Source organism: Melozone crissalis, unplaced genomic scaffold (genome assembly GCF_028551555.1).
Source record: "Melozone crissalis strain CALT ecotype California unplaced genomic scaffold, PUWL_Pcris_2 ptg000042l_1, whole genome shotgun sequence".
NCBI classification, from domain to species: Eukaryota; Metazoa; Chordata; class Aves; order Passeriformes; family Passerellidae; genus Melozone; species Melozone crissalis.
Genome location: NW_026535820.1, coordinates 28,815,905 through 28,829,402, shown reverse-complemented (window position 1 = coordinate 28,829,402; position 13,498 = coordinate 28,815,905). Strand labels below are relative to the sequence as shown.

At 46.8% G+C, this 13,498-nt stretch overlaps 1 protein-coding gene across 2 annotated transcripts; it reads left to right on the top strand.

Moving 5' to 3' along the window:
* Positions 1–1,099: 1,099 nt before the first annotated feature.
* DIPK1C (divergent protein kinase domain 1C) lies at positions 1,100–13,006 on the top strand. 2 transcript variants are annotated; one of them, XM_054284965.1, is made up of 4 exons: positions 1,100–1,322; positions 6,244–6,921; positions 10,361–10,525; positions 12,520–13,006. In XM_054284965.1, exons 1-4 carry the CDS (start codon positions 1,140–1,142, stop codon positions 12,733–12,735), a joined length of 1,242 nt encoding a protein of 413 aa, XP_054140940.1. In that variant the 5' UTR covers positions 1,100–1,139; the 3' UTR covers positions 12,736–13,006. The 2 variants fall into 2 exon arrangements, with proteins under 2 accessions (XP_054140940.1, XP_054140941.1); XM_054284966.1 differs by having other exon boundaries at positions 6,203–6,921.
* Positions 13,007–13,498: the final 492 nt, after the last annotated feature.

Below are 13,498 nucleotides of genomic sequence, written 5' to 3'. Positions count from 1 at the left end.
CCACAGTCTGCCATCTACTTAGAAGCTCCATTTCAAGCCCTGCTCTGCTAGCTAGAGGAGAACTGCACTGATCATGTAAAAGGTGTGGATAAAGGCTGCACCTGTGTTCTTCCCTTGCTTTTCTGAGAGATAAAATTCGATCATATCAATAGAGACATCTTTCTTTTTAAAGACTTGTCAAGGAGGCATTTCTCATTAAGTTAGACATGATGCTAAGAACATATATCACTGAACCGGGCTCTCTGAACAGAGACTGTGCACATCTGCGCCTGGAGTGAGGAAAGAATGCCAGGATCTTCCTTGCTGCACGAGAACAAACATCTAAATCTTTGACTTCTCAGAAAGGTTAGCGAAGTCAAATAGAGGCTGTCCGGTGGAGCTGACCGCACCATAACAGGGACGCAGCTACAGAGAGACAACGAGAGGGCAGGGAGGCAATCTGTCCAGACCAGCATCCTGGGACCCAGTACAGCCTGCCTGTTTTGGCAGCGTGTCCCCAGTGTCGCTCCCGAGTGAGGCAGACCCAGGGGTGCTGGCAGGGGCCAGCCTGCACCCCGTCCCTGCGGCTGGGGAGCCAAGGGGCGACCGACCATGGGGGCGCTGGGGACTGCGTTACTGAAAGGGCGTCTGAGCCGCTTCTCTCTCTCCCTCCATTAGCTCCGGGAGGATAAAACTGAGAAGTTACACCAGAATAAATGACAACTTTTTATTCCTTTTCCCATTTGCCGGGACACGAAGCTTTCACCAGAGGGACCTGTCCGTCTCCAGGCTGCCTCTTGCAAAGCGTTCCCAGAGCAGCATTCATCACCCTTCAAACTCCTTTTATTCTCGGGTGAGAAACTCGCGGAGGAGAGGCGGGGGGCGCGGGCAGCAGCCGCCAAGTGGCTGCAGGGGCCGCTTGGCACCGGGGAGCGCAGACAAAAGCCGGCGGAACTACGTGGCTTAAATTCAAAAGGGGCGCTCGGGGCTCCGCAGGGGCAGCCCCGGCCCGGGCAGGGGGCGGGGGCGGCCGGGGCAGTCCGGCGGGGTGGGACGGGCGTGCGGGGGGCGCAGCGCGGCTCCCCTGGCCCCGCCGCCGCTCACTCGGGGCCGCCGCGGCTGCAGCGGCCGCCGGAGCCCGTCGCAGCCCCAGCCCAGCGATGAGGGGCATCCCGGGCTTCAAGCGGCTGCGGCTCAAAATCTGGCGGCGATGCGCCCTGCTGCTGCTCCTCCTCTGGGCTGCCTGCTGGGTGCTGGTGAGCGCTGCGCTGTTCCTCCTCCACAGGAGCGTCTTCTCCGAGAGCTGCACGGACGAGAAAAGCCACCGCATCCTGGCCAGGCTGGTACGTGCCCCGGCGGGACGCGGGGCATCTCCCGGGAGCTGCCGGGCAGGACGAGCGGGCGCTCGGTCCGTCGGGGCTGCTCTCGGGGCGCCCTGCCCGGCTCCGGCCGCCGGAGGTGCCGCATCGCCGGAGCCTCCGGTGCGCACGGGCGGGCGGCTGCCTCCTTCCCTACCTCCCTGCCTCCCTACCCGCTTCCCTCCTTCCCTCCCTCCCTGCCTCCTTATCTCCTTTCGCTCCCTCCCTGGCACGCTACCTCCTTCCCTGCCTCCCTACATCCCTCCCTGCCTCCCTGCCTCCCTACCTCCTTCCCTCCTTCCCTGCCTCCCTCTCTCCTTCCCTCCCTCCCTGCCTCCCTTCCCGGGGCGAGGTCAGGTGCCGGCGGCCGCCCGGCTCCCGGTCGTGGGATGCGGGTGCGCTGCCTGAGCCGAACGCTCCGAAGAGGAGCAAAGCCTTCCTCCGGGTGTTTGGGGGTTTTTTGTTTGTTTTTAGCCGAAAAGCTGTTTGTTCAAAAGTCCTCTTTGAGAAGTGCCAGGCAGCTTGTATCGCTTCCTTTATGGTCTGGTGGGGGCTGGTGTGTAAGATGTGGTTAAAATTCAAGAAAGGATTTGCGAATATTCATTAAAGTTTCCCTTAAAAATAAAGGGAAAATGTGTAGGAAACACTTTGAGAAGAGGAGCAGCGTGGGTTAATGCTTTTAGTTCAATTTTGTTTCTTAGTCAGGGTATCTGTAGTGCCAGTGGTTAGGTGGGAAAGGAGGAATCCTAGTGGGAATTGAATAATCTATCACTGCAAGCAAGCAAAAACTGATCATAGATTTTCCTTAATTCTGAATAATAAAGGAAAGGCAAGTGTAGGCAGTGGTCCTGACAGCGTGTGTTTAATGGCAGTGAGTTCCAGTTTCAGTACCTCAGGAGCCAGATGGAAGCAAGGCTGAGCTCAGGTTTGCAGCTGTAGGAATGATTCCTGCCTCATCCTTACGTGCTCGGGAAGAGCACTGAGATACGGAGGTGCACGGAGCTGCCAAGCTCAGGGAGGTCCAGGTCCTTGCCATGGCAGTCACCAATAAACAGATGGACAGAGACTTGTTGCTGTTCTTCAGTTTGGAAAGCGTCAGGCAAGGCTTCAGAAGCCCAGGGATCAGATTCCAGTCGCAAGCTTGGGAAGTTGTCTCTGTCACTGAGACAGCTCAGGCTCAGACCCTCCTTGCAGAGGAAGAGTAGCTGAGATCGCTGTGCTTGTCTGTGAGTAGGTGCGTCATCAGTAGTGTCGCGAAGGTTTGTAAGCAACAGTTTTCCCAGATGACGTTAGAAAGGGCTTGTCCTTCTAGTGGAATAATTAGAAAATGAACTCCTCTTCATCTGCCCCAAAATACGTTTTTCTACGTCTTCTGAACTTAGCAGGAGTTTCACAGTTTCAGAAAGTGCAACTGATCTGTGAAACAAATAACCTGATAGCTTGAGTCTCACACCTTCTATTAAGCAAAAGTAAACTTCTAAGAAAAACTATTTTACTAGTCATCTCTCAGTAGGAGATGAGATATTTTAAGGAGGTGGGTGCAAATGCCCTACCAAGTGGCATTTCTGAAGGTTTTATTTCCTTATTCTGAGTAAGACATACATCTGTGCAGCTGTGTACTGCACTGAGAAGGCTGAAATAGCACTGGGCAATTTGCAGAGACCAACTTTAACTCTCACAAAAAGCTCTCCCCTTGCTCTTTCCTAATGCCAGTCTCATCTTCATTCACACTGAACACTAAGCAATCAATTTCTGTTCCCTCTGGAGAAATCAATTACTTCTGATGCCTTCCAAACCTGGCTCTGTATTGCATTTACACAGAAGTAGTAGCTAACTAGGCAGAACATCAGTTTCAGGGCACTGATGGTGGTACAGTGGGTTATTTAAATTTATTTAAATCCTTAGCAAGGTTTACATTAATTTAAGCTTTCACATTCATTTAAACCCAGCTTTTTAAACTTATCTTGATAAGTCCACTGAAGATATTAAAAATTATTTAGCCAATTTTAATAAGATACATATGAATGAGTCCAAGCTGTGCTTGTGTGTGCATTTTTGTGTAGTACAGCTGCTTCTTTATAAGGCTTTTGGCTTAATAGCACTTTCATATTTTAGTTTTAAGTATCTGGCACTGAAAGAAGAATCTGTGGCTTTCAAAGGTCGATCACTAGGTCAATTTAAAACTGTCTCATCAACAGATCTCAAACTTCTGTCATTAAGACAGGGATGACAGTTAGGTTGGAGGACCAGTTCTGAAATATTTCTTTGGGGAATTGATTCTTCCTTTTATCAGCAGGATGATGGACAATCTTGTATAGTGAAGTCTGAAGTTAGTGGAAAACTTCCTGTGTTGGTAAATAATGAATGGTCCATTGTGTCATGGCAGGGTAATCCGTATTACCTGGTTAAATGCTTTCAGTCCACCAAATTTGTGTTTTAATACTATAAAAGGCAAGCTAGTACACTGGGGAGCACAACAGCACAAGCCATGCCAATATGATGGAAGACTGTCCTGTAAAACTGTGTTTAGAATGGATGTAAGGGTCAAATAATTGCTACAAGATGAACCACCAGTGCAAGCTGTGCCTAAAGGGTTGATAGGAAATGGTTCAATCTTCTTGATTGCTTCCTTGAGGAAGTCTTTTTGAAAGAGCCTTGCTTGCCTTTGTGACCAGCTGAGAATGCACTTCTGGAAGGCTGATCTGTGTTTCATCACTGTGAGGCCACGAGCTCTTTGGTCAAGTCCTCTTTCACAGATCCCAGTTTGCAAAACACTGCACAAGTTTATTGTAAGAAGAATTTGATTCTAACACTGTTTGTCAGATGCTAGGTTAATTATCAAATATTTATAGCTTCAACTGGAAAAACAGCAGAAAAGTCCTTAATAGCAACGAGGTTCAAAAAGGACCTGTCTCCTCTGCCTGTGAAATCTGAGTCTGCTTTTTCCACAAATACTTTTTTTCACTAATGCCATTAAGAATGACGTGATGTCAACACAGGAAAATAAGCTGTGCCTTGACATGTTTGGCTACAGGTCATGTATTCTTTTGGATGCCAGAAGTCCACCCATGTGAACCCAATTACATGAATAAGTCCTATCTTCTCTTACTGTACAAGAAGAGAATTAGATTGTGGTCTGTCAATAGAGTTTTAAATATGCTTATACTTACAATCCAAAGAAACCCCGAAAAATTCCTTCTGTTTGTAATTTTCTTTCTAAAATTGCTTAGAGCTCCAGATGGCAAGAACTGCTAACCTACTTTTGTCGAGAAAACTACATTTCCTACTTAAAAAGGTAGAGTAAAATTGTATTACATTAGTAGGATAAAATTTTCAAAAGCAAGAACATTGATCTGCATGCTCCGTAGTCTGCAGATCTGAATCTGAGTGAGTCTCAGAAGTCTGAGTGAATCTCTTTAGTCATCCTGGTGTGGATGAGAATGCAGATGTGTGTGTTCATGCATGGACTCAGTGTCCAGTCACTCATGCAAGAGTTTGCCTACCTGACTCTCCTTGCTGGCACTGAACATTCCCACTTGGGCTGTGGGAACATCAGAATATAAATAAATTTTATGTCTCTCTGAACTGCCCTCAGTGAGCTGTTTCTGTCAACTGATCATCATTCTTGGATTTTGGACTTGATCCTCCACCCATTCCCTGGTGTGTTGTTTAAGGCTGGACTCTAAATGTTGCTTGGCATCAGAACATATTCCTCTGATGTGCACACCTCAGGGACTGTCCCAAGAAAATACATCGCTGGAATGCTACTAGGATCACGTTCCGCATGTAACAGGCAGTCACAAATGAGGTGGGGCTCAGGCGGCCACTGCGAGTTCTGCACGTGCAGGGGGGACCTGCCAGTTTGTTTAAGTGAAGGTTCAAATGCCAGAAAGCAATGGAGGTGGATGACACTGTCAAGCTGCCTCACAGATGTTTGGCTTTCTACACCACCCCCTCTATTCCCTTTCACCACAGACCTCTGATCATCCCCTCTACTGAGGGACTCAAAGCAGTCCCTACAGCTGCACTTTTGGATGACCACAGGAATACATCAACTGCCTCCACTTTTGGAACTGATATTATAGAAATTATTCTGGCTTGAGACGAACTGGTGAGGGAATCCTTGCAGTTCTTGCACTAATTTCCATTGACCACTTGACTATCAAGCAGCAGTTCCCTTGTTTCCAAAGACTGATTTCTTTCCAGTTAATAAAAGATTAAATACTGAAGCAATTAATATTAAAATGTCACTTCTGATAACTGCATATAAACCCTGGAGAGTCATTGTGTTCTGCAGCATTTACATACTCAAAAATTCTGAAAGTTCTTGGTCCAAAGCTCATTGAATGAAACCTGTGTTTCCTGGTGATACAGGAGGAGGTTATCACTGCTTCTTCAGGGTGTGTTGAGTGCAAGGCTGAAACATGCAGAGCTCTGGAATGTCCCAGACATCCAGCTGCACATGGGTTTTCCTTTAGTTTTAGTGGTGATATCTAAGTTATGCTGCCCTGAACCTTCCAGAGAAGTGCTGCATTACTGTGTGCCTTGAAGTGTTACACCCCATAATCATACACAGTACAGCCCAGGTGTTTGGAGTTTGTCCCACTGAACTCATACGTGTAAAATGTTTCAGATTGACAGGTCATCCAGTCCCTTTCCTTGCCCCTGAAAAGCTTGCCCTCTACCATCCCCATAATCCCTGTTTTGAAGCAAAACTCCCCTGGTAATAGATCTCTAGAGACTTCTGAAAAACCGTTGAACAGCCCAATGATTGTAGGTGTGTGTTTGCAGTTCCATGACTGCTGCAATCCTCTCAGTCTTAGGACTGTTGCTCATTATTTGTCTTTCTTCTGCATGGTCCATAGGGGTATGGTTCTGCTATGAATATTCTGCTCTTTCACTCCAGTGCCTCGACTACAGCAGTGGAGCCCTGACTGGGGACCTCTGTGAAGACCTGTGTGTGGCACAGAAGCTGGTGTACAAACACTGCCTCTACTATGACAGAGGTAAGAAGGTCATCCAGGCTGATTGGAGAGGCCAGCCCATCATACTGAAATCCAAAAAAGAAAGCTTTTCAAGCTACCAGCACCTCAGTATGCTAGAGGAGGTGGAAACACAGGATATCCCCGAAACAGAGCTTCTGCTTATGGTAGCTTTGGAGGTCAAAAATGCCCTGGGGCTAGAACTGTCTAACAATACCATGGGGCCCCTGTGGACAAGGAAGAAGGGACCACGTTGGAAAGCACAGGTGGCCAGCATGTGGTCCTTGCTCCAGCAGGAAGAATATATCTACTTCAGTTTGCTGCAGGACTTCAGCAAACATGTGCTACGAATTATTGGCTCTTGTGGACACTTTTATGCTGTGGAGTATCTCACAGCTGGGCATGCCTGGCACAAAACTCTTTTTCCCTTGGAAAACGTGATGGGCCCCTCCCTTAGTGGCCACAGGAGCAGGGTGAGAGCCATCATTGACATTGCACTCAGCTTTCTGGACATGGTGCAGCACTTTGATAACGATTTCTCTCACCGCCTTCACCTGTGCGACATCAAACCAGAAAACTTCGCTATCAGGCATGACCTCACGGTAAGCTGGGCCTTTGGGGTGGTGTTCCAGGAACTTGAGGCCAAATTCTAGTCTGAAGGTGGCTGTGTAAAAATGACACTTCCCTCCTCGTACAGCTTTTGGCTAAGTTTTTGCAAAGCCAATGAATTTACAAGCATCAAGGGAGATTCTCTGCTGCTTTTCCTCTTTGTAATGTGTACCGTCACATTTTTGGAGCACTAAATCCTGCTGCTTGTTTTGAAAACTTCTTGCTCGTTTCTGTTTTGTTTCACTTCTTCAAAGGCACCGGTGCAAGGTCCCTTGGATGTGGTGAGGGATGCCTTCTGGAGACAAGGGGATTTCAAAAGCTCTAAATGAAGCTGTAATTTGAGTCATATTTCTGGTAGTGATGCTGAAATGAAAAAAACTGTATGAATTTGAAAGCTAAGGCTGAATTCATGGTCTGACACAAGGGGAACTCCCCACATCCAAACACATATTTGTGCTTTGGTGGTCAGCTTACCTGGTCTGGAAACTATGCAAGGACAGCAACATGAAACTCCCTACTACTGTCACTCTGACTTCTCATGGTGCAGCTGTAACTCGGACCTGATAGCTGTGTATATTTTCTAATGAGTGCAGCTCACATTCATTCTGTGCACAGAAATTCCTCTGGTTTTGGTTGGAATTTTGCCTACAGATTGGAGGTACCGTGCAGTGGGTGTTTGAATTTAGGCCCCAAATTTGCAGTGTCATCAGTGGAGTTTCTGCACTCTGAGTGAATATAAAGCATTTTCAGGGACTTTATTTTTAGTACTCACTGAGTGTTAATGTAACACTTGTATCTTCAGAGTACTAGACAAACAAAAACCTAAACATAGAGCCATTAGGAGCAATTAGAGTGTTTCCCCTTCACCCTTCCCTCCCCTCCCATTGTTTATTCAGGTGCAATACAGCAGCTGAGCAGGGAATGGGCGAGGAGATACAGCAAGAAACTGAAGCAAGCTGTAGCACTACTTAGCACTACTTAGGAATTCCTCAAGGCAGGCTTTGCCCATCTTCCTCAGTTACTCAGGGCTGTGGCTGCCTGTGGCTGAGCACAGGCCAGAGCATCTGTTTCACAACCTACTTACAGGAAAATAGATTCCATTTAGGGAAAGGGGATCAATACCGGATGTGTCTTCTCTTCTGGGTCCTTTTGGTGAGGCTTGCTTTGCCAGGATCTTCCAGTGACCAACCAGTTCCAGAATAGGAACAGCAATGCAGCCTCTTTTTGTCTCTTCTGATTGTTTTAAGCAGCTTTTTCCCTTGCTGATTTCTTGTATAGGATAATAGAAAAACCTCACAATTGTACCACTATTCCTCATTTGAGTAATGAGACTTCCAATGCCCAAAGAAATGTGCTTGGAATGCAATGGTTTTACTTTGAGGATTATTTTCATGCGGTGGGGATAAGCCTCCAGCCTTCATGTGCTCTCCTACAGCAAAGAAAGGAGCTGTCTGGTAGATCATCCATAAGAAATTTAAGCTGCCATGGAGCCACATAAGGTACAGAGTTAGAAGGAAGTTTGAGTGAATGCACAGTGCTCTGGGAGAGCTTCCTCTTTTACCAATAATTGAGTGAAAACTGGAAAGATCACAGCACATTAAACATGACTTTAAATCAGGTCATGAGCCAAGTTGGGTCCTTCCTGTATTTCCTTTTTTCATCAGCTATGATCATGGCAAAGCCCACCAAAATGTAGCTGTTTATAGGCAGAGTGTCAGCCAGATGTGTCTCCATAGGGTCTAGCTGGATGCTCAGACATTTTGTAAAAGAATTTCAGTGAAGCCACTGAACCCTTTGGCAGCCACATATTTGGGAACTGGGGCTGCTTTTCCTAGTGAAGCAATGGATAAGATTGTCAAATGTGCTGGCAAACACCCCACCTGGGAGGTGGAACAGTGATGCTGGGACTGGGGAAACCCTGCACTTCTCTCACTGTCTCTTCTCCAAAGAACTGAACAGCAAAACCACAGAAAGCTTTAGGAAGTAAAGAACCCAAAAAAACCCAAACCAAAACAAATTTGCCTGTCCAAACATGTAAAATTCTTTAGGCTACATCAAAATTATAGACCTCTCCAAAATGCTTAAAAATACTTATGTTTTTAAGATATGCCTCATTTCTGTAAGATTTTTTCCCTATGGAAAAAGGAGTAGAACAAAATGAACATTAGACTATGTTCTTTATTTTGCCTGTGGAAGGTTTATTTGGCCTTCTACCAAACCAGACATCTTTAGTTCCTGGGGTTGATCCAGTTGCTGTTCCAGTCACACTGTTCATCTTCTCCTGTTACTTGGGAGGTCGAATCTGAAAAATAAAACTATCATTTGAGCCCAAGTAACTCTGCTTTGCCCAGGTCCCTGACCTTTTCCTCTATGAAAATGTGTGTCAGATGCTGAGAAAGAATATCCCTGATCCTGACTGTCAAGTGTGAAATGCAGCTGTGAACATTTGCTGGCTGCACATCCCTGATGTTTGAGTCAGGCTTCCTTCTCTGTGGTTACCCACAGCTTGGCTCACATCAGGCAGCTGCCATCCCTGTATTGGATTTCTTTCTTTCTTTCCGTCTTTATTGCTGTGATTTCTTTAAGTGAAGCATTCAGGGGTGGGGTAGCACTGGCAGAAACTGAGCTCACAGCCCTTCCAGAGAGGTCTCACCCCCAGCACGGGCAGCAGCACTGCCAACACTTTGTGCTGTGTCTGAAAGCCTCCTGCCAGGGGAGGAAAGGGACTTTCCTTTCACTCAGGGTTTTTCTGCTGTGACCAGATTCTGGCTGGACTCTGTTACAGGACGTATTTCTGCACTATAAGAACAAGAACTGTGCACAATAAATGTGTCAAACCATAGCAAAGAAGACTGCACAAAGCCAGACCCAGCTTTCACCAAAGTCAGGGATCTCCTCCTGCAGCTGAACAGACTCAAACCTGCAGAATGCAAGGACAGGTTTGCAGGAGCTGTACCAGGTGCAGCTGTCCTTGCACATCCCACTGCTCCTCTCCACAGCGGCAAAGTCAGGGGTTTAGTCTAAATGCTGACTTCTAAATGACACTGTCTGGCCCATGGGCAATTGGGCACCATCATGTAATTGAGAGGTTGAGGTGCCATCTGCATCTGCTGCACCAGCAAGTAAATCCATCCTCAGGTTGGATAGGTCCACTTTAAGGTGAATCAGTCCAATTGACCCCAGGGGTGCATGTTGTTCACAAATAATTTTTCCATTCCTGGTGTCATAAGCGTTGGCTGGTTTTGTTTAAAAAGCGGTGTTTATAAGGTTAGTATGGCTCAGTTAAGTGAAATGAAGCCCCTGTGATCCCGGTTCCCTGCCAGCAGATGCTCTTCGCACAGCATTTCCCAAAGCCAGCAGCAAAGAATGCCTGCTCAGCCCTGTCCCAGAGGCTGTGCTGGGCCAGATCTGATGGGATGTTTTGATTCACAGGTGGTGGCCATTGATGTGGATATGGCCTTTTTTGAACCCAAAATGAGAGACATCCTGGAACAGAAGTGCACAGGAGACGAAGATTGTAATTTCTTTGATTGCTTTTCAAAATGCAATATGAAAATCAGAAAATGTGGAGCACAGAGAGCCAATAACAACTTGCAAGTGAGTAAACACAGCTGTTTTATGCATCCATTCCTTTTAAAATCACACTGACTATAAAATGCATGGGATGTACAAGGAGACCCTGAGATGAAGACAGTCAGTTTTTAAACATGTCCACCTAAGTGTCCTGTTCAGAAATCTCATCTTGGGGCACACAACCAGATCTTTATATTCTCTCTATATAGTGTTTATTTGTCATGGTTTTCTGGGTGTTAGCCCAGTGCCACAGACAGGAGAGCAGAGTAAGCAGGGGCAGGGGATTAGCACTTCTGTCTCCACTGACAGTAAATTCACATTCTTGAGTTGCACTTCAAATCCTGTGTTCATTTCTGGGCCCCTCACTTCAAGAAAGACATTGAGGTTCTGGAGAATGTCCAGAGAGGGCAATGGAGTGATGAAGGGTCTGGAGCACAAGTCTTGCAAGGAGTGGCTGAGGGAGCTGGAGATGTTTAGGCTGGATAAAAAGGAGGCTCAGGGACATCTTATGGCTCTTGGTAACTACCTGAAAGGAGGATGCAGTGAGGTGCATCTTTTCTCCCAAGTAACAACTAGCAGGACAAGACAAAATGACACCAAATTGCACCAGGGAGGGTTTAGGTTGAATATGAGAAAAAATTCCTGAAAGAGTGGTCAAGCATTGGAAGAGGCAGCCCAGGGAAATGGTGGAATCACTGTCCCTGTAAGTGTTCAAAAATGTGTAGATGCGGGCATGATTGGGGCATGATTTAGTCATGGACTTGGCAGTGCTGCATTGGCACTTGGACTCAATGATCTTAAAAGTCTTTTCCAACCTTAGTGATTCTATGATTCTGTGGAAGTTGAGGCTGTCCAAGTGTAAGCAGCGGTTGTGATTCTCCACTCTACAGATGCAGCGTGTGGGTGCACTGGAAAGGGGTGTCCATGGAGTCTTGGCTTTGGGATGAGGGGTCTTACAGCTCACCCACCTTGAGCTGGTGAGAGGCACTGGCAAAAAACAAGCTACAGCCCCCCAGAAAGGCACCCCCTCACCCTCACCACTCGTTATGCAGAATCATGGGATTATTCAGGTTGGAAAGCACCTTTAAGATCATCAAGTACAACCCAGTGTTGTTAACCCAACACTGCCAAGTCCATCAACAGATCACACCCTAGTGTCACACCTCCATGTCTTTTAAATATTCCAGGGATAGTGACTCATCTAATTCCCTGAGCAGCTTGTTCCAGTGCCTGACAACCATTTTGGTAAAGAATTTTTTCCTAATATCCAGTCTAAACCTCCCCTGGCCCAGCTTGAGCCATTTCCCCTTGCATTGCTTGTCACCTGGGGGCAGAGGCTGATCCTCACCTGGCTACAACCTCCTTTCAGGTACTTATAGAGGGCTATAAGGTCCTCCCTCAGCATCCTCTTTCCTAGACTAAACAACCCCAGCTCCCCCAGCCACTCCTAAGATGTGTGAAGTGCAGGAGCAGCCTGAGAAGGGCCATCCCTTAGCTAGAGCATTGCCTTTATGGATGCTCCTTTCCTATACCTCCCTCTTTGAATGGCTAGAGGCACTTTGGATTCAGATGACATTTTGCTACAGTCCCAGGGAAGCAGCAGGGCATTAGTGGTAGCTCCTGAAACACAATGATCTGCTCTGCTGAATTTGCAGGCAATCCCAACATGAGGAGAGATGAGAATCTTGACTCCATGTTTCAGAAGGCTGATTTATTATTTTATGATATATATTATATTAAAACTATGCTAAAATAATAGAAGAAAGGATCTCATCAGAAGGCTAGCAAGGAATAGAAAGGAATGACAATAAAATCTTGTGACTGCTTATAGCCTCGACACAGATGGCTGTCATTGGTCATCAATTAAAAAGAATTTCACATGCTGGGTAAACAATTCTCCAAATCACATTCCAAAGCAGCAAAACATGGAGAAGCTGAAACTTCTCAGGAGAAAAGATCCTAATGAGAGGATTTTTCATAAAATATGTCTGTGACACTGCTCTTTTTCCTTTCCCCAGGTCATTTGTGACAAGATATTCCGCCGCTGGTTTTCCCCCAGTCTCAGAGGAGCGCTGGTCTCCCTGCCCCTGCAGCTGCAGCTGCAGAAAGCCGTGCAGGAGTGTGCTCAGCCGGGGCTCACGGGTGCCACGGGGCACCAGGGGGCTCTGAAATCCCTCTCGGAGCTCTACCACCTGCTGAGGGTCACCCAGCGGGAGCTGCAAGGGCCAGAGTAGGCACAAAGGGCAGCGCATCCTGCACGGGCCACACCCCATCTCTCTGCCACCCTCCTAACCCCGGATTTTACAGCACAGAGATTGCTTTTCTGCTATGCAAATGAAGTTCATAGCTGCAGGTGCAGCACGTCATGATGATACCCTCTAAAATGTTAAATTGCTTTACACGGATTGTGTTCTTGCTTGTTCTCCTGAGGAAGCACTGCCCCTCTCCATCAGCATACAGCACATCCTTCTGGGCTGCAGTCGCTGCTTAGATAGCATCTGTCTGAGGATGCACTGATAGAAGAAAAGTGTAAGTGCAGCAAAACTCGATCAATAATTAAAAGAATGGGTGAGTGGGTGTGAATAAGTACATGCATGGTGTTTTAGTTTCTCTGTCAAATGAGGTGAGTTTTTACAGTAGATAGAGAGCATTTTGTGTGGAAAAAAAAAAAAAGGAGGGGATCTCAAACAGGGGAATGTGCTGTCACACAAGGAAAGAGTTGCTTTTGTACAAAGCAGTCCTTCCTGAAGTCCCCAAATGCATTTCCTCTGGGCCATTGCATTACCTGTGCCATTGCTGACTCTTTTGGGGAAAAATTATATAAAGGTATTTTGGACTTTTCTAGGGCAAAATAATTATACCCCTGCTGAGCTCCCATGTGGGTACTCATGTTCTGCAGTGAAGAGGTATGAATAATGCTACTGGATTTTCCCTTGTGAACAAGCCCTTAGGCACTTGTACATCAGAGCACTTGATAAGAAGCACTCCTTTGCCAGA